Consider the following 27,178-nt stretch of genomic DNA (forward strand, 5'->3'; position numbering starts at 1 on the left):
CAATGCAGACATGCTTACTGGTTTAGATGGAGTTAAGTCACAGTGATCATAGCCAAGTTTTTAAATTTTCTCTAACAAGCATTTATACATTTGGTTGCAGTTCTTGAGACAAACCTGACGGATTCATATTAATCAAAAGAAATCTTTTCAATAGATGGAAAACCAACCTTTAAAAGACATTTGCACCAAAAATAAAGTTGCAGCCACTTCCAAAATGTATGACTGCTACAGAGAGGCAAACAAATAAAGGTTTTAAACTTGAGTAAAGTAGCAAAAAAAAGTCAGTATTTAGAAGAGAGCTGAACAAGTTGAAGAGTGAAATAAAGAAACAGAATAGAATGAAACTGGATATTTGAATTTTTAAATTTTAATGTCAAATTGTATCTTAGGGACATTACAGTATTGGGCTACTTCAAATATCACAATCTGCGATTTACAAATTAAATATTGGAAAGGCATAAAAAGATTGATGAGAGAAAACTGTTCGCTTTATTGAACCAGCTCAATCAACAGACATTTCAACGAACATGATCAAATTAAAAATGATTTAATTGTGAGATCTGAGAACAGACAAAACCACCAAAAAGATCCAAATGCAAAACTTTTCCCAGAAACTGGAGCATAATCAAACAAAAGGGCAAGAATATTGTGTTACTCGTCAATAATGTTTTGCATATGGTTTCAGCAAGACAGGAACATATCAATTACATATCTGATTATTTATGTACAAATATATTAACTTCAATCAGTTATAAAACAAATATTCTTTCAAACAATGGAAACTGAAATAACTGTAAAACAACAAAGATAATGCAGATATGAAAGTCGAGACAAATCCAAATATATTAACTTCTACAGTACTCTGCTTCCAATATTTGCTCAATGAACCTGATAAATGGCAAAGCAGATTTGAAAATTATCCTTCAAAATATACTTCATGTTCCTTAAACCATAAATCTGGACAACAATCTGGATTGCTGGAAGATGACAATTTGTTTTTTGGATTTCTAATACCAGCTTGTTGGCAGCTTTTGATTAAATTCAAAGATATTTTACTAGATTGGGGCTATACACATCTAATGTGTCAAATACAAATGTAAACTTTCCCTCAACACAGCTAAAGCAGTGTGCATTCTGCTATGTCAGTGACAAGAGGTAGAAAAAAAGCCTGATGAAAAGAAGGCATGGAGTCTCTTGTGATTAATTTTCCTATCAGATTGCTAAATTTACCCAGGAGATATCAAGAATAAATAGTCTGCTCTCTTATGGAAACACGATGTTTACCATGCTGTTAAATTATTCAGCAATTTCAAACAGAGATGGGCAGAGGAGTCTTATACCTTGTGAGCTAAAACACTACAAATATACCACCTTAACATGTAATACATGACAGTTGGACAAAAAGGCTGAATTTATAAATACCATAGGAATAGACAACTCTTATTACAAAAGCCAAAATGAAAATAATTTACATAATATTAATCACAAAAGAATGTCCTGTATTTTGGATGGTAAGGAGGGTAGAAGAGAGAAGTAGACATTGAATGCAAGATAAAAGTATTGAGGTGGAAATATAGATTACTAGCACAATTGAAGAAATAAGATGAAAGATTGGTGCACTCAGAGGTGCTACTTTTCAGATGAGCAGTTATAGAATTATAGAATGATTAGGCACAGAAGGAGGCCATTTGGCCTGTTGCATCCATGCCAAATCTCTGCAAAAACAATTTAGCTGGTCCCATTTCCTTGCTTTTTCCTTGTAGCCCTACCAACTTTTTTTCTTCAGCATTCCCATTTGAAATCCACGTGCAAATCTGCCTCCATCATTCTCCCAAGCAGTGCTAGATACGAACCACTCATCATAAAAAAGATTTTCCCTGTGTTGGCTTTGGTTCTTTTGTCAACCATTTAAAATCTGTATTCTCTGGTTCTCGATCCTTTTGTGAACGGAAACAATTTCTATCTAGTCACCTAGATCCATCATGACCTTGAACATCAAGGGCAGGATGTTCCATGCCGCACTTGACATGTTTTGCAGCAGTGGAGGCAACCTGACACTGGCTGCTGTCAATGGAGTTTCCCATTGGGGAATTTCCCAATGGTAAAACCCATTGAGAGGGTTTGCTGTCAGTGGGTCTGGAAGGTCCCGCCAATGAGAACAGCTGGAAAATTCCGACCCAAATCTTCTCTCAGCCTTCTCCTCTCTAAGGAGAATAACCATAGTTTCTCCAATCTATCCACATAACTAAAATCCCTGATCATTGGAAAGATTCGCTTAATTGTTTTCTGCACCCTCTCCAAAACCTTCACACCCTTTCTAAAGAGTTGTACCCAAAACTGGCAGTTGAGGTTCATTATAACTTTCTTGCTTTTGTACTTTATGTCCAGGATTTTATGTGCCTTTTAAATCATTTTCTTAATCTTTCATGTCACCTTTAATGATTTGTACACATATACTCCCGAAGTCTCTCTGTTCTTAAGAGAACTATATCCTTTATGTCTTCATGCCTCTCTTCATTCATCCTGTCAAAACATATTACTTCAAGCTTCTCTACATTTAATTTCATCTGTCACATGTCTGTCCACTCCACCAGCTTGTCTATGTCGCCTTGAGGTCTCCTATTATCCTCGTTGCAATTGACAATACTTCCAAGTTTTGTGTCATTGCAAGCTTTAAAATTTGCTCTACATTCCAAGCTTAAAAGTTATTAATATACAAAATCTGTGATCCCAGTAAAGACCCTTTGAAACCCCAATGTAAACCTTCCTCCTGTCTGAAAAACAACTGTCACTGCCATTTCCAGTCACTTAGACAACTTCACATCCATGTTGACAGTATCCCTTTTTATTCCACGAGCTTCAACATTGCTGGCATCTGTTGTGGCATTTTGTTAAAAGCCTTCTGAGTGTCCATATACACCATACTAACCAGATTACTCTCATCAATGCTCTGTTACCTCATTTAAATTCAATCAAGTTAGTTACACAGAATTTGCCTTTAACAAGTCCATGTGGCTTTCCTTAATTAATCTACACTTTCTCCAAGTGATTGTTAATTTTGTCCTGGTTGATCATTTCTTAAAGCTTTTCCATCAAGGTTAAATTGATTGGCCTGTAGTTTTTGGGTTTATGCTTCAAGCAAGTTCACACCTGCTCCAGTCCTACAAAAAAAATCTCTCAGCATTTTTCACCGAGGCTCAGGGGAGTCCAGAATTGTCAGCTTTTTCTCCACAAGACCATCAATTTAAATATATATTTAACACTGTTACAACTCGGATCCCAACAAATGAGCCATGCATCCCACCAATCTGAGCTGAGATTTCAGCTCTCATTGGATGAAAATCAAAGAAGTAAACACGTGACTAAAGTAGTGTAGGTAAGAGGGATTCCATTTGATGGTGCACTGACATTAGTATTGGAACAGGAGGGATCTGTACCTTTGGGACGGTCTTCACCTGAACTGATCCGGGACCAGTGTTCGAGTACGGGAAGTACAATGGTTAATGGAAAGCAAAGCAGCAGGTTAGCATATGAGGAGAAGGTTCAACTACGTGGAAAACTTTGAAAAATGTAAAAAGGAAGGAGAACTCAGGAGATGTTATTAATGGAAGTGTTAGAATTCAAAAAGGTATAAAAACTAGCATAAGGGCACTTTACCTAAATGCTCGTAGTATTCGAAACAAGCTAAATGAGTTGACAGCACAAATCATTGCGAACAAGTATGATTTAGAGACCTTTATAGAGACATGGTGGTTATGACTGGGAGTTAAATATCCAGGGGTATCAGACTATTCAGGACAAACAGGAAGGTAAGGGAGGTGGTGTCGCTCTGATATTTAAGGATGACATCAGGGCATTAGTGAGGGATGATTTGGTTCTAGGGAGAAAAAGGTTGAATCCATTTGGGTGGAAATCAGAAACAGTAAAGAGAAAAAGTCCCTGATAGACTTGGTCTATAGCCCAGCAAATAATATCATGATGGGACGTACAACAAAGAAATAACATGCATGTAAAAATGGTACGGCAACTATCATGGGGGATTTTAATCTACATGTTGATTGGTTGGTCAAGGCAGCCTTGAGAAGAAGTTCATAGAATGTATCCGTGATAGTTTCCTTGAACAATATGTAATGGAACCTACGAGGGAGCAAGCTATCCTAGATCTGGTCCTGTGTACTGAGACAGGAATGATTAATGATCTCACAGTTAGGGATCCTCTCAGAAGGAGTGATCACAATATGGTTGAATTTAAAATACAGATGGAAGGAGAGAAGGTAAAATGCAATACCAGTGTCTCGTGCTTAAACAAAGACGACTACAATGTGATGAGGGAGGAGTTGGCTAAGGTAGACTGGGAGCAAAAACTTTATGGTGGGACAATTGAGGAACAGTGGAGGACTTTCAAAGTGATTTTTCACAATGCTCAGCAAACGTATATACTAGTGAAAAGGAAGGACTTTAGGAAAAGGGATAATCAGCCATGGATATCTAAGGAAGTAAAGGAGGGTATCAAATTGAAAGAAAATGCATACAAAGTGGCAAAGATTAGTGGGAAACTAAAGGTCAACAGAACACCACAAAAAAAGCTATATATAAAGAAAAGAAAGATAGATTATGAGAGTAAACTAGCTCAGAATATAAAAACAGATAGCAAAAGTTTCTATAAATATATAAAATGAAAAAGAATGGCTAAAGTACACATTGGTCCTTTAGAGGATGAGAAGGGGGATGTAATAACTGGAAATGTGAAAATGGCTGAGGCATTGAACAGGTATTTTGTGTTGATCTTCACAGTGGAAGACACAAATAACATGCCAAAAATTGATGACAGGAAGGCTATGGCAGGTGAGGACCTAGAAACGATCATCATCACTAAAGAATTAGTGTTGGACAAGCTAATGGGGCTAAAGGTAGACAAGTCTCCTAGTCCTGATGGAATGCATCCCAGGGTACTAAAGGAAATGGTGGGGGAAATAGCAAATGCACTCGTGGTAATTTACCAAAATTTGCTGGACTCTGGGGCAGTTCCAGCAGATTGGAAAATAGCAAATGTGACGCCACTGTTTTAAAAAAGGAGGTAGACAAAAGGCAGGTAACTATAGGCCGGTTGGCTTAACTTCTGTAGCGGGAAAATGCTTGAATCTATCGTCAAGGAAGAAATAGCAAGACATCTGGATAGAAATTGTTCCATTAGGCAGATGCTACATAAGTTCATGAAAGGCAGGCCATGTTAAACTAATTAACTGAAATTCTTTGAGAACATTACGAATGCAGTAGACAATGGGGCATCGGTGGATGTGGTGTATCTGGATTTCCAAAAGGCATTAGACAAAGTGCCGCACAAAAAGCTGCTGCATAATATAAAGGTACACGGCGTTACAGATAATGTATTGGCATGGAAAGAGGATTGGTTAACGAACAGAAAGCAAAGAGTGGGGATAAATGAGTTTTTTTCTGGTTGGCAATCAGTGACTCGTGGTGTGCCTCAGGATTCAGTGTTGGGAATGCAATTGTTTACAATTTGCATCGATGATTTGGAGTTGTGGATCAAATATAGCATATCAAAGTTCGCAGATGATACTAAGATGAGTGGTAGAGCAAAGTGTGCAGAGAACACTGAAAGTCTGCAGAGAGATATAGATATTTTAAGTGAGGGGGCAAGGATCTGGCAGATGGAGTACAATGTTGGTAAATGTGAGGAGGAATAACAGCAAAATGGACTATTATTTAAATGGTAAAAAATTGTAGCATGCTGCTGTGCAGAGGGACCTGGGTGTACTTGTGCATGAATCGCAAAAAGTTGGTTCGCAGGTAATTAAAGCAGCTAATGGAATTTTGTCCTTCAGTGCTAGAGAGATGGAGTTTAAAAACAGGGAGGTTATGTTGCAGCTGTATGAGATGCTGGTGAGGCCACACCTGGAGTATCGTGTGCAGTTTTGGTCTCTTTAGTTGAGAAAGCATGTACTAGCACTGGAGGGGGTGCAGAGGAGATTCACTAGGTTGATTCCGGAGTTCAGAGGGTTGGCTTATGAGGAGAGATTGAGTAGACTGGGACTATACTCATTGGAATTTAAAAGAATGAGGGGGGTCTTATAGAAACATATAAGATTATGAAGGGAATAGATAAGATAGAAGCAGGGAGGTTGTTTCCACTGGTGGGTGAAACTAGAACTAAGGAGCATAGCCTCAAAATAAGGGGGAGCAGATTTAAAATAGAGTTGAGGAATTCCCTGCCCAGTGATGCAGTTGAGGCTACCTCGTTGAATATTTTTAAGGCAAGGATTACAGTAAAGGAATTAAGGTTATGGTTAGTGGGTGAGTAAGTAGAGCTGAGTCCATGAAAAGATCAGCTATGATCTTATTAAATGGCAGAGCTGGCTCGACGACCAGATGGCCTACTCCTCTCCTAGTTCTTATGTTCTTAAGTTCTTATTGTCCAGAGTCAGCTGAATGCACAGCTGGAGATTTCCCAAATAATGTGGAAGATGCTATGGAAGGATTTGATAACAAAGACATGGATCTTGAAGTTGATATCCTGGCACTAATAAAGGCAGTGAAGCTACACCAAGAATGGATGTCCTAAATTGCTCGCAGCTAATGAAGTACTTTTGAAGTGTAGAACAAGGTCCCCCAAACAGCAGATCAATGACCAGATAAAGCTTTTGGTTGATGAATAAATGTTAGCCAGGACACATGAAGACTCCCTGCTCATCAGTTAAAAACAAAACCTACAGCATATTTCAATGACTGAAGCAGATGTGGACTTTGTTTAATAGTTTATTTGAACAACAGCACCTCTGAAGGTGCAGCGCTTCCTCAGCACCAAACTGACTTAGCCCACATTTTATGCGCAAGTCTTTGAAGTGCGGTTTGAACCCGTGTCCTCATGACTCAATTTCGCTACTACTGATTGAAGACTGACAGCTGGCAGAGTAACATGTATGGATTTTCTACATGAAATGATGCAGGCTGATAATTTGAGATTTGATGTCAATAGGCAACAGCTCAAAAGCTAGTGGTGATGACAGAGGATAGAATTGGGTATCATTGGCACACACATTACCTCACATTTGTTTGTGGGCAATGATGGCATGTAAGAGGGGACCAAAGATGGAATTATGGGCCACAAAAGCACAGGAAACAAACATGTTTCAGAAGGTGTCAATATGCGCTGTGACAATTAGGAGTGAAAGCATGTAATAGTAGAACAGTGGTGAGTCATGGCAGGGAGAGGGCAAATTGAATTGAAAGCAATCAGTGTTGAGAGCAGGTATCAAGGAAGATTTTGAGTCATGGCCACTCATATAGGATTGGGCCAGGGGTGACTTTAATCAGAGCAGTCTCCATTCTGGAGCTGAGTGAAAAACAAGTAGATACTTCAGTGATAACAATGTGCTCAATGACCTTTAAAAAAACCCAGTTACAACACAATAAGCAATAGTTTAATGATTGCAGATAAAATTAACTTTGTCAACTCCCACAATACAGTAGCTTCTTGACCACCCAGGATCCCTGGCTCAGGCTTTCTTGTTCCGTTTTTTCCGCACACTGTTCCCCCACATATCCTCTAATCTCAAGAAAAGTGCTAAGACTCCGAATTCACATCAATTAAATGAATATCAATAACATTTATATCAAAAATGTTCACTTACTGAATGTCCCAGCACAGCCATACTGTAGAAAAATGTCCCCATCCTAGCTTCCTAATTACATGATATCGTGCATTAAACAGGTCCCCTATTTTCACAGCATGGTAGCCACCTGAAAAACAAGCAAGGAAAAGAATAACTGTTCAGTGCCAAGGCCATTATTTTTCTTAAAAGATATAGTGGAGATATAGAATTGTCCAAAATTGTAACTGCAGCCATGAACTTGAAAATGCAAAATCTCATGTCGAAACCAAAAGAGCATTTTATTAAAGCAAATATGCACAATCCAAAATCATAGCATTCATGAATAAAACCAAGTTATATTTTGTATTCTTTGAAGCACATGGCCATGTAAATGAGAGATGGTAGGGGAAGTGGAGCTGAGGTAGATGAGCCAAGATCGTTCTGAACGACATGCAGGCTTGAGGGATCCTGTAGTCTACTCCTGCTGTTATTTCTTATGTTCACATATGCCTGAACAGCTGTAGTTTGAAACTAAGTTTTCTAATAAAGCTATGTACCAGCCTTCGATAATATAGAATGATTACCAAATGACTTTCAAATGTAAGAGTTTACATGAATAGTTGACTCAGAATGATTATTATTTTTCTGAGAATAAAAGCATAAAATGGGACTGAACTAATTCTTGTATTTTCTCAAGAATCCTTTGAAAATAAATATATGCTATATCTTATTTTTCAATTTTTAAATACAAACTCCTTCACATACCACACAAAGCTCAGGATCAATGCAGGCTAAACGTCTCTTGTACACACATTTGTTAACATAAGCATCACAGAAATGGATGTGCTTTCTCTCTGACACTGGCACCCTGGACCACGCAAGGATGTCACACCACAGCAAAAGCATTACTTTTCCAGAAGAATGACTAGAGACTAGAAACTAGAAAGGTGAAGCTTAAACTTTCAATAATTAACCACAGAGAACAAAATATCACAATACAGGCAAAGTACACCAGCTTAGTTTCTTCATTTCACTTGTTACGTTTGTTACTAGAACGTAAAAAGTAGCACGGTCAAATACATAAGGAAGATACATCCTTCACACAAAGATAAAAGCAAATTACTGTGGATACTGGAATCTGAAAAAAACAAAAATGCTTGAAAATCTCAGCAGTTCTGACAGCACCTGTGGGAGAGAACAGAGTTAACCTTTAAGTCGGGATGACTCTTCGTCAGAGCATTCAGACTTAACAGTCATCCAGACTTAAAATGTTAGCTCTGTTCTCTCTCTACAGATGCTGTCAGACCTGCTGAGATTTTCCAGCATTTTCTGTTATAGTTGTGTGACACGTTTTTCACAAGTTGACAACACAAATTAATTCTACCAAATGGCAAGTCACGGCACGGTGACACAGTGGTTAGCATTGCTGCCTCACAGAGCCAGGGACCCGGGTTTGATTCCCGGCTTGGGTCACTGTGGAGTTTGCATGTTCTCCCAGTGTCTGCGTGGGTTTCCGAAAGACGTGCTGGTTAGGTGCACTGGCCATGCTAAATTCTCCCTCAGTGTACCCAAACAGGCACTGGAGTGTGGCGACTGTGGGATTTTCCACAGTAATTTCATTGCAGTGTTAATGTAAACCTACTTGTAACACCAAGAAATAAACTTTAACTTTTAAACTTTAAGTCTTTCATAGAAGAAATATGCAATCAATCAGTACTATACATTAAATTATCAAAATCTTTGAAGGTGTTACCTTCACATGGGATCAAGGTAGCCCAAGTAAATGGCAAATGATGTTCTCTTGGCAAAAAAATCAGCCGTTTAAAATGCATGACAAAAGTTATTTAGCAAGTGCTTGCTTAAAACTTTGGTTCAGAAGGCATTTATTATGTAGGATGGCAACAACTGTTTAGTTTCATAAGCTAATTCCAGCAGTCAACATTCAGTTTTACTTCTAAAAGATCAGAAAAATGTTATAGCCCTGATCTCAAAAACACAGGTGGGTTTTTTTAACCACTGGAATTTTTTAAAAATCACAAAAATAATGACCATAACTAAGGCAACAGGAAGATCAAATTTCGATTCCACAAAGGCAATGTGTGATTTTTTAAAAAAAGATATTTGGGATTATTTTATATGTTTCTTCATAAACTATGAAATTCTGTCTTGAACAAACTTTCAAACTGGAAGATCGTATGAAGAACATTGTATTGGTTTTTGCATACCGGCTTATTCGGTTGTATTTCAGACTGATATTGAAATTGTTTATGGTCCACAACTGTTAATGAGCCAAGCAAAGCCTGAGTCAGGAAGTGTCAGTTATATAGTTAATTTAATGTCGAATAGAAAGCAAACTAAAGAGAGGGAAAGAAATGTGGGGGTAACAGAAAAAGATAAAGAGACAGAAAGCTATAAGTTTTTAAAAAATCATCAACAATAATTAAAATTTAAAGGAATGAGACTCCACATTTCTACAAGCTTATTTTCATGTCCTTCCACATATTTGAATAATGAGTCAATCAGTGAAATACTGTTAGAGCAAAGCTTTAGGGGACCCGGTGGTACAATGGTTAGCACTGATGCCTCAAACGCCAGGGACCCAGGTTCAATTCTGGCCCTGTGTGACTGTGTGTGTGGAACAAGAACAAAGATCAGTACAGCACAGGAACAGGCCCTTCAGCCCTCCAAACCTGCACCGATCACATTTACCTATCTAGACCAACTGCTTCTAACCCTCTATTCCCGTTTGTTCATATGTCTATCAACCACTCACTTGACAGTGCATTCCAGGCCCCCACCACCCTCTGCGTAAAAAACTTCCCCCGCACATCTCCACTGAAGCTTTCTCCCCTTATCTTGAACTTGTGTCCCCTTGTAATTGTCATTTCTGCCCTGGGAAAAAGCTTCCAACTGTTCACCCTATCTATACCTCTCATAATATATAAACTTCCATCAAGTCACCCCTCAGCCTCCATCCTTCCAGGAAGAAAGAATCCCAGTTTATTCAATCTCTCCTCATAGTTAATACCCTCCATACCAGACAACATCCTGGTAAACCTTTTCTGTACTCTCTCCAAAGCATCCACATCCTTCTGGTAGTGTGGTGACTAGAATTGGACACAGTATTCCAAATGTAGTCTAACCAACGTTTTATACAACTGTAACATAATTTGCCACCTTTTATACTCAAGTTTGCACGTTCTCCCCGTGTTCTGCATAGATTTCCTCCAGGTGCACTGGTTTCCTCCCACAGTCCAATGATAAGCAGGATTGGTTGGATTGGCCATGCTAAATTGCCCCAATGATGTGTAGGTTAGGGGGATTTGCCATGGTAAATGTGTGGGGATATAGGATAGGGTGGGCATGGACATGGCTCAGATGCACTGTTGGAGAGTCAGTGCAAACTCGGTGGGCTGATTAGCCTCTTTCCAAGACAATATTTCTCCCTCAATCATTACCACCACAAGCAGATTATCTGATCATTAATTAATCTGCTGTTTGTGGGATTTTGTTACAAGTAAATTGACTAATTACCCAATTAATTACTAAGGTGGGTAAGTGGACCCGAGTCCACAGAAAGATCAGTCATGATCTTATTGAATGGCGGAACAGGCTCGAGGGACCAGATGGCCTACTCCTGCTCCTAGTTCTTATGTTCTTACCTGTACGATTTATTTACTCAACACGGATTGCACCTTAGAAGTAATCAATTGATGTCAATGTCTATGACATGCCAATGTCAATTTAAGTTCCTTCTTAATCCTAGCCTTACTACTTGTGATACGTAAACAAGTTAAATAACAAAAGGCATTTCAGACGTCATGTCTGTGGAACCCTTGTAGTTTAAGTACGTACTTTTCAGGAAATATAAACTGAGAGTTTTCCCAGTAGTATGTCATTTGTTATATGACCATATATCAAATATGTGAAATAGTACCAAGTTCATATTTTATATTGCTCACTCAATGCCATTTCAAATTCAATAGCAAAGGACATATTCTTCAGCACACCAGTAGAAATTCAAAGTATTCACAGAAAGAAAAAGCTCAGCCAGAAAGCTGAGCAATACATCAAGTCTATTCATACAGATCAGATGTACCGTACCCTATTGTAGTTCAGTAAACTGGAGTTTACCTTTACAATAGTCAGCAGGGTCTTCTTGCTCTTCATCGTCAGATCCAAGGATTTCCTCCTCAGGTTCTGGAGGAACAGGTTCTGGGAGAGGTGGTGGAGGTGGAGGGGGTGCCGCAGGAGCTTTCTGTTGAGCCTCTGGCCTTGAGGAGAAAGAGAACAATGAGCAAGTACTGTTTAAAATGTCATGCTGGAAAAGGTACAATGTTTTTTAAATTGGAGATGTATAATAAAGTACACCTTAAAAGGATACAATTTGTTTTGATTGCTCACATAGAAACAAGAAGCAGGAGTAGGCCATTCGGCCGTCAAGCCTGCTCCACCATTCATCTTGATCATGGCTGATCATTGAATTCAATATCCTGATCACCCCTTCCTCCCATATCCCTTGATCCCTATATAGAAACACCTTCAATATTGGACTAAAACAGTTAATTCTAAAATCCTTTACATATGATTTATGATCTAAAACTTTTATTGTTTTAGATCTTATACTGGGTCAGTGCTAAATTCACCACCTTGTGGATACTGAGACATACGAACCAGGAGAGTCCTGAATCCCTGGTCTCTGCTGTTTAAACTTAATAGGCACCAGTGGCAGAAAGACACAATAACAGACTTCAGCAACCAAAACCAGGGAAAAAGGCATCTATGGTTACTCCCTTGATTCAATGACCACTTTTGAGAAATCTGCCTATATATGCATACTGAAGTGAACTTAATCAGGCTCAGTTGTGAAGGCACAACAGAAGACCCTAAGCAACATGATTGCCTGTGTTCACACTTAAGAACAGCACTTGAACAAGGAGGCTGACCTCCTTGAGCCCATACTCCAATAGTACTTACTGTCTTCAAGAGTGGAGTATGCACGAAAATTAACTTGATAAAAATGTCACACTAATAACCTAGCAAAATTCTCTCAAGAAGTCATCTGGTGTTGTGTGTCAAAAAAACACAGAACAAAGGTGGATTCTTGACAGCAAGAGATGACCACATTTGTCCTCTTTTGAGGGAGATGACCACATTTGTCCGTATGACAAGAATCAATCCTGGATCCCCAAACTTCAAGTGGTCAATTGCAGGTAGCATTCAACATTATTGTAGAGATTTTAATAAAAATGGGAAACATGTGAAACTTTCATGCAACAGCATTTTAGGCATTTGAGATAGAGTTTGTGGAATTTGAGAAGGGGCTGTCAGAAAGTAGATTTATAATCCACAAAGATGATTAGGAATTTGCTTGTTGAGTAAATAAACTGTAAAATGCTATATGGCAAAATTCACTCTTTAGCTACAAGTCATGCTACACCTCCATCTCATGGTGGCATTCCAAACAAGCAAAGACAATATTGCTGATGAGATTTGTATATTAACATTGGTATTATAATATTAACAGCATCACAAATGTATATTGACACAACATTGAAAGAATACCAGTTGAAGTGTTATTTTTCCAATAGCATATGGGCACCAATATACTAAGAATTATGTTTCAACAATTTGGTCATTGATAGAGACCTAAAAAATATGCTGAGCAATGTTTGGCTGAAACCCTTCTCAATTGGTGAACAATAATTGTGTTAAGAGGATTTCAGAGCTATCAAAGGCTTTGGAGGAGAGAAAAGAAAAGGAGGAAGAATGATATAGGCATTACAGTATACTCCTTCAGGATGCACCATCAAATTTGTACATTCGTCGTCTGAAATGTCAAATATTTCAATCTTTGACATTATGAAAAAAACAGATGTTTTTTGACAGTTGTTTCCAGCTCACATTGATGTGCTGCATGCAGGAATGCTACTAGAATCCCAAATTTAAGTTAATGAAAATTGACTTCAAGGGAGATTCACCACAGGTCAGGTCGAAAAAAACAGCTGCATTCTATGTTGCTCTCCATAAGACCTTTTAAATCAGAGCATGCTATTTTTTAAAAAAAGTTTGTCAGTCTCTTCAATCCCATTATTTGTAAGCTGTAGCTGAAGGCAAGATCAATGATGTACACTTGGCTTCCTGATTCCGAGAGCCGCTTTTACAAAAGAATAAGTGCACAAGTATAACAAGCTTAAAGCCAAAATATCAACCTCCAGACAAACCTGCATTATGCTCTAACATCTCTTTGCTTCAGTGCCTGAATTCTGATGCTCCATCATTATATAACATCAATAAGCATAAAGGAAGATGATGAATTTTTCATGCTATAATAAAAATAAAGGATAAAATGTCCAGTTTTGGTACCTGCTAGCATTAAATATCCTGATGTGTAACAGCACAGTAAATGGTTCCCATAGAGACAGATTTTGGATTTACGGACAACTGCTCAGGGAATGATCACCAACATGTTTTTCACTGCCAGTGCAACAATACAACAAAATACTGCAAAACCGAGAATTTTATGATGCTGGCTACAGGCACCATTTTAATTATTTTCAAAAATTACATTCATTTTATAATATTCTTCTCTTTTTCCATTTAGGCTGGAATGCTGTAAGAAACACCATTATTTTTGCAAGTGTATCCATCTACACATTTTATTTTCCAAGAGCCTACTCTTAGAAAATAAAATGTGTAGATGGATACACTTGCATGACTGGCACACATCAATTTTACACCAATATCAATTTCATAAAAATATTTGCCGTAAACGTCCGGCTTAAATATAGTTTGAATTAAAATGAAAATTTCACCTTCTTGCAAAGGTTCCAGATAATTAATCTTTTTGTTACCAATTGGTCAAAGGACAAAGCAGCAAACTATATACTGCATTGCATTTTAACATTATTAACTATTTTTTAAACTAAACCCCAAGGTGCTTTTAATTCAATTTTAATATTCACATCTTACAAAGTCCTGACCTCAGATTGCACTCATGTGCTATCAATAGACTCATAGCTCAGATTATAATGGAATATATACCCTGTTCAACAGAAAGAAATAGAAAAATCTCTTTCCAAAATTTGACTCGATAATCAACGTGGTCCCAGAAGTAGATAGAGACCTAAAAAATATGCTGAGCAATATTCATGTAGACTTTTCAGGTATAAAAACTGTGATGATTGGGTATTGATGTACCGAAATGCAATGTGGCTGAGTAAAGGCAGAAGCAAGTTAGGGACTGCTCAGTCTCCATTCTGAACCGTAGCTAATATGGAGATATTGAGCAAAGGCTGTGCTGTGCTCTGAAAGGGTGAAGCAAATATTAGAGGGTGCTGATGCCAGGCAAGTGCCTGGAGGACACCAATATTCTCTGGAGGCTAGCAGTTGAGCCATTTTGAACTGACAAAGAAATGGGTATAAAATTAATGATATGCTCCATCAAATGGCCAACTCCAATACAAGGAAGTTAACAACATAATATGAAAAATGTAAGCTCTGTCTTGCTGTTTTCGGTATTGTTCTAGAAACAAATATCACAATATGCAGTGGAAAAATTTTTGTGATTTATTCAAAATGTTCAGACATGCTAGATAAAATTAGTATTTGCTTTTTCAGTACATCATAATTTTTTTTACAATCATACAGCATGATTTGTTTGATTTTAACATTAATGTTCATTGTTACTGTTAATTTCATATTAACCATGTTGTCAAACTCAAATTTGATCTATAAAATGGCAGATTATCAGTGTCATAATGCTTTGAATAAAGAATAATCTAACAAGACATCAGGATAGTTTTTTAAAAAGCAACTTTCAGTATATCTTGCAATTCTAATTCACATGATAGTACATGTGCTGCGAGGTTACATAAAGCCATAAATACAAATTAAAATGCAGCTACACCTCACAGAGAATCAGTCCTTGAATGAATCTTGTGAATTACCTCAGTGTCCTACGCCTACAGCTACATTCTTGAGTTTTTGCAAAAATATGAGTTCGCACTGTACTAAATATTTCTGTGGTGGAATCTACCTCAAATATTTGGACAGGATATTGCAACTCTAGTCATGCCACAATTGATATTACAGATGTGGACTGCAAATCTAGTACAGTAATGCATTGACCATCCACTAAACAAGACCCATCACATCTATTTAACATTAACGTGTCTAACAGCTATGGTAAAAATAAAGGCAATGAAGCATACTTCAATGCTGGCTCAGATATTCAATCACAGCAGCAAAGAAATACATTTAAATTATTCAGGTCTATGTTAAACAGCAAAGAAGCCAAAATATTTATTTAAATTGGATGTCAGTGACATGGCCAGTAATTATTGCTCATGCTTAGTAACAGAGTGGTAACACAGTATTCGTTCATGGGATGCGGGCATCGAGGCTGGGCCAGCAATTATCACCCATCCCTGGGCATTTAAGAGTAAAACACATTGTTGTGGATCTGGAGTCATATATAAACCAGGCCAGGCCAGACCAGATGGTAGATTTTCTTCCCTAGAGGACATTAGTGAAGCAGATGGAGTTTTATGACAATTGACAATAGTTTCATGGTCATCATTAGACTTTTAATTCCAGATTTTTATTGAATTCAAATTTCACCAGTTGCCATGGTGGGAATCGAACCCGGGTCCCCAGAGCATTACTGTGGGTTTCCACCACTACGCCACTGCCTCCCCTTTAGAACAGACCATTGTCCGCAGCAAACTACCCAGCCTTCAGGAGAACAGTGACCACGACACCACACAACCCTGCCACAGCAACCTCTGCAAGACGTGCCGGATCATCGACACGGATGCCATCATCTCACGTGAGAACACCATCTACCAGGTACACGGTACATACTCTTGCAACTCGGCCAATGTTGTCTACCTGATACGCTGCAGGAAAGGATGTCCCGAGGCATGGTACATTGGGGAAACCATGCAGACGCTACAACAACAAATGAATGAACACCGCTCGACAATCACCAGGCAAGACTGTTCTCTTCCTGTGGGGGAGCACTTCAGCGGTCACAGGGATTCAGCCTCTGATCTTCGAGTAAGCGTTCTCCAAGGCGGCCTTCACGACACACGACAGCACAGAGTCGCTGAGCAGAAACTGATAGCTAAGTTCCGCACACATGAGGACGGCCTAAACCGGGATCTTGGATTTATGTCACACTATCAGTAACCCCCACAGCTTGCCTCCTGGACTTGCAGAATCTCACTGGCTGTCCTGTCTGGAGACAATACACATCTCTTTAACCTGCGCTTAATGCTCCCTCCACTCACATTGTCTGTATCTTTTTAAGACCTGGTTGGCTGTAGAGATTCGCATTCTAATCAGTATTCTGCAACTTGATTTTGTGTCTCTGTATGCCCTGTTTGAGAGCAGATATCCACTCCATCTGACGAAGGAGCAGCACTCCGAAAGCTAATGGCATTTGCTACCAAATAAACCTGTTGGACGTGAACCTGGTGTTGTTAAAACTCTTACTGTGTTTCCCCTTTAGAAGGCAGTTATGAGTTAAGCACATTGTTGTGGGATTTGAGTAATATTTAGGCCAGACTCAATAATGTCAGCAGATTTCCTTCTCTCAAGGACATGAATAGATTAGTTTTCCTGCACCAGCTTTTTATTTCCAGATTTTCAAAACTGAATTCAAATTCTCAACCTGCCATGATGGGACTTTGTATTTATTTTGTTGGGTTGGTGCAGGCCTCGTGATCACTCAGCCAGTAGCATAACAACAATGCTAGCTTACCATTCCCATTAAAATATTCTGTTACCATTGCTAATACAGAGGAGTATGCATATATTCAGTACCAAGTACATAACCCAGTCAGAGGGCATAAAAATGACATTGGCCCAACAGCACTGACAAAAAGTCTCATAACAAACATTGCGTACGGAGATCTTTATATTTATCTCTGTTAATGGGGCTTGTGCACATGTATCAAAATAAGATTATGAAGTGTAGGAGTTCCCACACTGAGATCTGCAGCAGGCCAGGTTGAGCGATATAATTTTGATGTGAGGGAGGGGAGAGCCGGGTGGTGGTGGAGGGCATGCCCTATGAGTGGGGGAAAAACAGAAATTCCAAGATGAGGTTGGGCGGGCGCGAGGGCGCAGGGGGGGGGCGAGGGCGCGGGGGGGGCGAGGGCGCGGGGGGGGCGAGGGCGCGGGGGGGGCGAGGGCGCGGGGGGGGGCGAGGGCGCGGGGGGGGCGAGGGCGCGGGGGGGGCGAGGGCGCGGGGGGGGCGAGGGCGCGGGGGGGGCGAGGGCGCGGGGGGGGCAAGGGCGCAAGAGGGGGCGAGGGCGCAAGAGGGGGCGAGGGCGCAAGAGGGGGCGAGGGCGCAAGAGGGGGCGAGGGCGCAAGAGGGGGCGAGGGCGCAAGAGGGGGCGAGGGCGCAAGAGGGGGCGAGGGCGCAAGAGGGGGCGAGGGCGCAAGAGGGGGCGAGGGCGCAAGAGGGGGCGAGGGCGCAAGAGGGGGCGAGGGCGCAAGAGGGGGCGAGGGCGCAAGAGGGGGCGAGGGCGCAAGAGGGGGCGAGGGCGCAAGAGGGGGCGAGGGCGCAAGAGGGGGCGAGGGCGCAAGAGGGGGCGAGGGCGCAAGAGGGGGCGAGGGCGCAAGAGGGGCCCCTTTCACCAAGGCAGATGGTGAAAATGGAATTCAATAAAAATCTGAAATTTTTCAAAACCATGAAATTGTAAAAATCCATCTGGCTCACTAATGTCCTTCAGGGAAGGACATTTAATTCTAGACTCTCAATGCCCTCTGATTGAGGACAATTAGTGGTGGGCAATAAATGCTGGCTGGCCCAGTCAGCGATGCTCACCTCGTGTAAAGAGAAATTAATTTCATCACAACATAGAAAATGTACAACACATAGGGACGCCATTTGACACATCCTGACTGTACTCGCCAGAAAAAGCTATCCAGCAGCGTGTCCAATCTAATTACACTTTCCAGCTCTCAGTCCATCGCACTGTTTTCAATACAAGTCAGGCAGAGGGTTCCAGACTTCCGCCATCCTCTGATCAAAATTCTCAACTCTGCTCGAATCCTTCTGCCAATAACTATAAATCTAAGCTCCACTGATAGATCTGCTGAGAGAAATAAGTTCTTCCCATTCACCCTATCTAGGTCCTTCAGTATTTTAGACATCCCAACAAACTCACTCCTTAGCTATCTCAGATCCAAAGAAAACAGCAGCCTCATCGCTGAAATTCTCCATTCCTAGCAACATGCTAATAAATCTCAACTCCCTCTCTATTGCAATAACTTCCTTCCAGTAATGGGACAACCAGTATTCTAGTTGTGGCCTAACTACTGTTTTGTATTTATAGCAGAAGCTCCCGACTTCAATATAATTTCCCGAATTATCTAAATATAGATTTCATTAGAACAGAGAAAGTACAATTTTTCTTGACCAAAATATACCAAATAGGCTATTCATAACAGTACTGGACTATTCATACAAAACATTTAAAAGATCACACATTAACTGATCCAAGGGCGGCACGGTGGCACAGTGGTTAGCACTGCTGCCTCACAGCTCCAGGGACTGGGTTAGATTCTCGACTTGGGTCACGACGTGTGGAGTCTGCACATTCTCCCCATGTTTGCATGGGTTTCCTCTGGGTGCTCCAGTATCCACCCACATTTCAAAGATGTGTGGGTTAGGTTGATTGGACATGCAAAATTAACCCTTAGTGTCCTGAGATGTGAAAGGTTAGAGGGAATAGCAGGGTAACTAGGCAGGGATAGGCCTGGGCGGGATTGTTGTTGGTGCAGACTCGATGGGCCAAATGGCCTCCTTCTGCACTGTAGGGTTTCTATGATTCTATGAAGTAGTCATAATTCTGGATAGCATGGTTATTTTTTTGTGGAGATGTCTGCCGTAAAAATACAGCTTGGCTTCTTCCTGTTCCATGAAAAGACATATTTACAATGCATTGCATAGTTAGTAATCAAGTCAGTCCCAATGAGTAAATAGCACCCATCATTTATTGGACTTGTCCTTGCATATAGATTTTCTATGGGATTTTGCATGCAAATTGCTGTGGAACATCCAAACAAGACATCTGGGACCAGTGTGAACTAGGCACGCCAATATCTATTCCTTAACCAACCAGACTGAATGAGAATGATGAAGTCAGCATCACGAAGTACAGAAAGACAAAGAGCAAAGAGATTGGATTGAGAGAGAAATATGGAACTGAGAATAGAATACACATACACGCCACTCCCCCCACCTCCCATTTTTTATTGCAATTTTAGTTTGTATCTATGATGTTAGTACCGGGACTTCATACTGTCAATACATTTGAATAGGGAACACAATACATGTAGCTTCTGGAAAAGCATTGAATATCAGAACTTCCAGATTTTCACTTCCAACTCTGCATGTGTGGTAATAATGGAGAGTGCTATTAGCTTAATTATTATTTTCACAAACCAGAATGGGACAGATTTTGCTTTGATTCACATCTCTATCTTGCTGAACCTGGTTGCTATTGAAGTCTTGTCAAACTCTCCAATCACTTGTATTCAACCTGGCCGCTTCCTTGAATGACATTTTGCGTAGCATAACTTGACATCAAAATAAATGCCATTTTTACCAGCACGCTGGGTATGATCATTTGAATTAAGAGTAGACGGTTTCTGCAATTCTACTTTCTTAGTACTACCCACTCTTTCAACAATTTGAAATAAGATGGTGTACATTATAGAACATACTCATTACATATTTTATTCCAGTTTATCTTTCCATTCAACACAGTATCAGTCATCATCACCCCTTTTTCTGCCTTATTGGAGGATGGCCAGCTCAAAGCCTGGAAGAATAAACTGCATACAAGAGCTACAAATTTTAAATATAGTATACAGAACTTGTATGCTCAATGACACATCTGACACAAGTTGCAAATGAGCCAGAATGGAAGAAATGCTGCCCATTTCGATCTCCTATTGAACCTTACTCATTGCAACTGGATTGAATCCATACGTAGGTACAATGAATCAGTCCCATGCAATAAAATTATTTGATTTGTCACATGTATTAGTCACGTGAAAGTATTGCTGCTTGTGCATTATACAGATAAAGCATACCATACATTGAGAAAGAAAGGAGATTGCAGATTGCAGTGTTACAGTCATACCTAGGGTGTAGAGAAAGATCAACTTAATGCGAGGTAGTCCATTCAAAAGTCTGATGGCAGCAGGGAAGAAGCTGTTTTCGAGTAGGTTGGTACGTGTTCTCAGACTTTTGTATCTTTTTCCCGACGGAAGAAGGTGGAAGAGAGTATGTCCAGGGTGTCTGGGGCCCTTAATTATGCTGGTTGCTTTTCCAAGGCAGCAGGAAGTGTAGACAGTGTCAATGGGTGGGAGGCTGGTTTGAGTGATGGATTGGGCTTCGTTCACGACCCTTTGTAGTTTCTTGCAGTCTTGGACAGAGCAGGAGCCATGCCAAGCTGTGATACAACCATAAAGAATGCTTTCTATGTGCATCTGCAAAAGTTGGTGAAAGTCGTAGTGGACATCCCAAATTTCCTTAGCCTCCTGAGAAAGTAGAGGCGTTGGTGAGCTTTCTTAACTATAGCATCGACATGGAGGGACCAGGACAGGTTGTTGATGATCTGGGCACCTAAAAACCTGAAGCTCTTGATCATTTCTACTTCGTCCCCATTGATGTAGACGGGGGCATGTCCTCCACTACGCTTCCTGAAGTCTAAAGACTCTCTCTTCCATTTTGTTGACATTGAGGGAGAGATTATTGTCATTGCATCAGTTCACCAGAGTCTTTATCTCTTTCCTGTACTCCGTCTAGTCATTGGTTGAGATCCGACCCACTACGGTGGTGTCATCAGCAAACTTGAAAATCCAATTGGAGGGGAATTTGGACACACAGTCATAGGTGTGTAAGAAGTATGACAAGGGGCTGAGGACACAACCTTGTGGGGCACTGGTGTTGAGGATGATTGTGGAGGTGTTGTTGATGCCTATCCTTACTGATTGCAGTCTGTAGGTTAGGAAGTTCAGGATCCAGTTGCAGAGGGAGGAGCCAAGCCTCAAGCCATGGGCTTTGGAGAAGAGTTTTGTAAGAATAATGGTGTTGAAGGCTGAGCTATAGTCGAGCCTGGTCTATTGCCAGGAAATTTTTCAAATCAATGAATTTACCATCAACTCTGAACCTTATGCTTCTTCAACAAAGTCATGTGAAACATTATTAAATGCTTTTCAAAAAATAAAGTTAAATTGTGCAATTACAACAGTCTATATTCATTAGTTAGCTTCTCAAAAACATATATTAGAAATAATAAATTATGCTTCAAGTCCATGCTGATTGCTTTTATGGTTTGTACTCAAAAAGTAAATAAAATGAGTTGGACAAATGAGTCCATCTTAGAAACTACAGTATCTAATTTTCAAACATTGTGATTTTCACATCCATTACTCTACCCAGCCATTCCATCTCAGGAGCTCTTGGCCATGTTTAGGATGGAAAAGCAGAAAAAAAGATTGGAGTCAGATTCTAAACATGTTGTAAAATAAATCAAGTACATTCCAAATCATGTAATCACCTGTTTCACACACTAAAGAAGTTACCTCAATGCTCTGACCCTGTCTGCTCCTGATGACAGTACAGTCATGCTAAGGAACTTGGACAACTGAATCCATTTCTCCTACAAATATTACAACTGAAGTGTACAATGGGTCGGTAGAATATATAGGTAAATATATACAATCATATCTATGAACATACATGTACAATGGTCCAGGTATATATTCAAAACTAGTTTCTTGGTAACCCAATAAAAACTGTACTACTGTAACTGATCTGTGTCACTGCCTTCTATCCACTATCAACGTGAAAGAAGATTTGCAACAAAGTGGTGATTTCCAAATGGGTACCTAACCATGAATATCAATGAAAAAAAATGCAACACAAATTATATGCAGAGAACAAAAGGATCTATTTTGAGATATGTCAATGCATTTTAGGATCAACCTCATCAGGATATATTAGCACCTAGACATAGAGGAGAGCACAACCAAAAAGTAAAAAAACATCAAAAATAGTTAAATTAATCTAAACCAGGAACATCAAAATAAAGGTGCCATGTAATGACCAACTATTGCATGTGAACTGTTAAACATCACATGCCAATATGCAAGAGTTACTTGAGCACAAACCAAAGTAGAAAATTTATGCAAGCAATCGGACAAAGCCTGCCCAATGATTATACATCTTGATCCTCAGTGACAGACTTTATCTGGACTAAAGGCAAACCACACAAAGGTAAAAACACAAAGGATTTTAAGTTGATTACAAGAAAACAGTTTAAAAGCCAAATCTAATTTAGAATCGTAGAAACCCTACAGTGCAGAAGGAGGCCATTCAGCCCATCGAGTCTGCACCGACCACAATCCCACCCAGGCCCTACCCCCACATATTTTACCCGCTAATCCCTCTAACCTACGCATCCCAGGACTCTAAGGGGCAATTTTTTTTTTAAACCTGGCCAATCAACCTAACCCGCACATCTTTGGACTGTGGGAGGAAACCGGAGCAACCGGAGGAAACCCACACAGACACGAGGAGAATGTGCAAACTCCACACAGACAGTGACCCGAGCCGGGAATCGAACCCGGGACCCTGGAGCTGTGAAGCAGCAGTGCTAACCACTGTGCTACCGTGCCGCCGTGTTTAAGGCCACAATTGGAATATTCTAGAATCATAGAATGGTTCAGCACAAAAAGAGGCCATTCAGCCCATCAAATCCATGCTGAATCTCTGTAACACCACTTTAGAGAGTCCCGTAGCCCTGAAAGATTTCTCTTTTCAGATGCTTTTCCAATTCCCTTTTGAAAGCTATGATTGAAATTGTCTCCACCCACTCTCAGGCAGTGCATAACAGATTCTAGCCACTTGCTGCATAAAAATGACTTTCATGTTTCTTTTACCAATCACCTTAAATTTATGCCCTCTGGTAGTAGATGCCAATTGGAACAATTTCTCTCCATGTACTAAGTCTATATCCCTCGTGATTTTGAGCACCTCTGTCAAATCTCTTCTCAAACTTATTTTATCCAAGGATAACAACAACAGCTTGTCCAATCTTTCCATGGAACTGAAGTCCCTCATCCTTGGAACCATTCTCATAAATCTTTTCTGCATTTTCTTTCAGTTCTTCACATCCTTCCTAAAATGCAGTGCCTTGAATTGGACACAACACTCCAATTGAGACCGAACCAATGTGTTTTATAAAGGTTCATGACTTTTATGCCTCTACTTATGAAGCCCAGAATCCTGCATGTCTTTTTAACTGCTTTCTCAAACTGTCCTGCCAACTTCAAGTGATTTATGTATATATACCCCAGGTCTCACTTTTCCCACAGTCTCTTTAGAATTGTATCCATTATTTTATGCTCTCCTCATTCTTCTTAACAAAATGTATGACTTGACACTTCTCTGCATTATATTTCACCTGCCATGTGCCAGCCCATTCCACCAGCCTATCCATGTCCTCTTGGAAGTCTATCACTATCATCCTAACAATTCACAATATTTCGTAGTTTTGTGTTATCCACAAACTTTGAAATTGTGCCCTGTTTGCCAAAGTCCAAGTTATTAATATACATCAAAAAAAGTAGTAGTCCACTTACTGACCTCTGGGGAAACCCTATAATATGCATTTTTCCAGTCTGCAAAATAACTGTTCACCACTACCCTTGGCTCTCTGTCACTGAGCCAAATTTGTGTCAACGTTGTTACTGTTCCTTTTATTCAAGAGGATTCAATTTTGCTGGCAAGTTGATTATGCGGCACTTTGTCAAACACCTTTCGGAAGTCCCTGTACTCCAAATCAATCAAATTATCTTCATCAACCCTTTGTTACCATATTAAAGTGTTTAACCAAGTGTTAGGGTCCTGGACCTGAACCCCAAGGTACATTATGAAGCCAGGCTAGACCCCAACAATTTTTCTATTTTCAGCATAATATATGAGAAAGGGTACTTCCTTAGGCGCACACCTACACACGCGCACACAATTGCACTATCATCACACAAATTAATTAAACAAAATCTACCTTTAACAAATCAGTACTGGCTTTCTTTAATTAATTCACATCTGTCCAAGTGGCTGTTCTTTTTGTACTGGATTATTGTTTGTAAAAGCGTTATCACCACCGAGGTTACATAGAAACATAGAAAAACTACAGCACAAACAGGCCCTTCAGCCCCACAAGTTGTGCCGAACATCCCTACCTTCTAGACCTACCTATAACCCTCCATCCTATTAAGCTCCATGTACTCATCCAGGAGTCTCTTAAAAGACCCTATTGAGTTTGCCTCCACCACCACTGACGGCAGCCGATTCCACTCGCCCACCACCCTCTGTGTGAAAAACTTACCCCTCACATCTCCCCTGTACCTACCCCCCAGCACCCTAAACCTGTGTCTTCTCGTAGCAGACATTTCCACCCTGGGAAAAAGCCTCTGAGAGTCCACCCGATCTATGCCAATCAACATCTTATACACCTCTATTAAGTCTCCTCTCATCCTTCGTCTCTCCAAGGAGAAAAGACCGAGCTCCCTCAGCCTATCCTCATAAGGCATGCCACTCAATCCAGGCAACATCCTTGTAAATCTCCTCTGCACCCTTTCAATCTTTTCCACATCCTTCCTATAGTGAGGCAACCAGAACTGAGCGCAGTACTCCAAGTGGGGTCTAACGAGGGTCTTATATAGCTGCATCATTATCCCCGGACTCCAAAACTCAATCCCTCGTTTGATAAAGGCCAGCACACCATACGCCTTCTTAACCACCTCCTCCACCTGCGGGGCCGATTTTAGAGTCTATGGACCCGGACCCCAAGGTCCTTCTGATCCTCCACAGTATTAAGAGTCTTTCCCTTTATATTGTACTCCTTCATCCCATTTGACCTACCAAAATGGACCACGACGCATTTATCTGGGTTGAAGTCCATCTGCCACTTGTCTGCCCAGTCTTGCATCCTATCTATGTCCCTCTGTAACTTCTGACATCCCTCCAGACTATCCACAACCCCACCAACCTTCGTGACTCATTTAGTTGCTAGGTTTACGACCTCTTGTGAACAAGTATGCAATATTTGCAATGCTCTAGCCCTCTGATACCACCGCTCTAAATCAAAGGAGGATTGATTGATAGATTATGGCCAGTACTACTGCAATTTTCACCCTTACTTCCCTCAGTATCCTTGGATGGTCAGTCTTTTTATTACCTCCTCTTTACCACTTTTTTGCCCATCCTGTACCCCAACTACCTCTTTCACTGTGACTGGCAGCATCACCATCCTTGAAGACAGATACAAATTATTAATTTAGTATCTCAGTCATGCCCTATGCCTCATGCCTAAATCCACTTTTCAGTCCCTAATTAGCCCCACTTCTCCTTTTACCATCTTTTTTACTATTTATATGCCTACAGGAGACTTTTGAATTGCCTTCTGTTAGCTGAAAGTCTCTTCTCATACTCCCCCTTTGCTCCCTTTCCATTTCTCCTTTGAATTTCCAACATTTAGTCCAGTTCTCGCTTGTATAATGAGCCTGACACCATCATATGCATCCTTTCTCAGCTTCATCTTACTCTTATACCTCCATTCTGGCTTTGGCTGCCTTTCATTTCTCTTGGAATCTGTCAACTATGTGCAAACCATCTCTTCTTTAAAGCCAGCCCATCTTTGTTTCCAATTTACACAGGACAGATTCTTTCTCAAAAGAATGAAATTGGCTCACTTCCATTTAAGTATTTTTACTCTAGATTTCTCTTTGTTCCTTTCTGTAGCTAATCTATAACTTCTGATACAATCATTGTTCCCTAAATATTTCCCTATTGACATTTAATCTACTTGATCCACCTACTCTCCCAGAACCATTTTTAGCAATGTTTTCTTCCTCGCTGGGCTGCAAACATACTAATCAAGAAATTTCTCCTGGACACAATTCAAAAACTCTTCCCCTTCTCTGCCCTTTACAGTATTATGATACCAGTCTATATTAGGGAAACTGTGAACTGTTGTCACACTTCTTTCTAAAGGAACTTAATATATTAGACGAGAAAAAGGAATGATAAAGATAATGCTCCAAGTTAAAGATTCAAGGAAATTAACTGCTTTTTATTGAATAAATATTGTTGGGAGAATAAAAGGCTTGTGGTCTTCCAAAATACATCTATATTATTTATGGCCTGACTGCAATATAACAAGCGGGACAGGAAAGAAAAAGGATGAATTTATGTAGCATCTCAGCAGTAGTTTTGAAAACATCCATCAAATATTTGGCAGAACACCAGCAGAAATTCCTGATTGTGAATAAGTCCACCTGAATGATTCATTAGAATAGGAAGTACAAATTTTACATCTCACCCACTCTTCATTTTAGTTGAAGAAAAGGAAAACCAACATTCTTGCTCACCAATAACCTGGTAGTTCATGTAAAGTGTACCACCCCCTTTCCTCACATAGTGGGAGACCATTTTCAACCTGAATTTAAGATTTCTACTCTGAAACATTGGA

The 27,178-nt window shown here is 40.1% G+C and overlaps 1 protein-coding gene across 6 annotated transcripts in view; it reads right to left on the reverse strand.

The window, feature by feature from the left end:
• LOC144507991 (SRSF protein kinase 2-like) overlaps window positions 1-27,178 on the reverse strand; it is a 200,438-nt gene that overhangs the window by 70,764 nt on the left and 102,496 nt on the right. For all 6 annotated transcript variants that reach the window (XM_078235672.1, XM_078235671.1, XM_078235668.1 and 3 more), the window contains 2 exons: window positions 11,748-11,887; window positions 7,653-7,761 (listed from right to left, as the gene is read on the reverse strand). In XM_078235672.1, the coding sequence (XP_078091798.1) occupies window positions 7,653-7,761; window positions 11,748-11,887 (249 nt within the window). The remainder of the gene's footprint in view (window positions 1-7,652; window positions 7,762-11,747; window positions 11,888-27,178) is intronic.

This window comes from Mustelus asterias, chromosome 19 (genome assembly GCF_964213995.1).
Source record: "Mustelus asterias chromosome 19, sMusAst1.hap1.1, whole genome shotgun sequence".
NCBI classification, from domain to species: domain Eukaryota; kingdom Metazoa; phylum Chordata; class Chondrichthyes; order Carcharhiniformes; family Triakidae; genus Mustelus; species Mustelus asterias.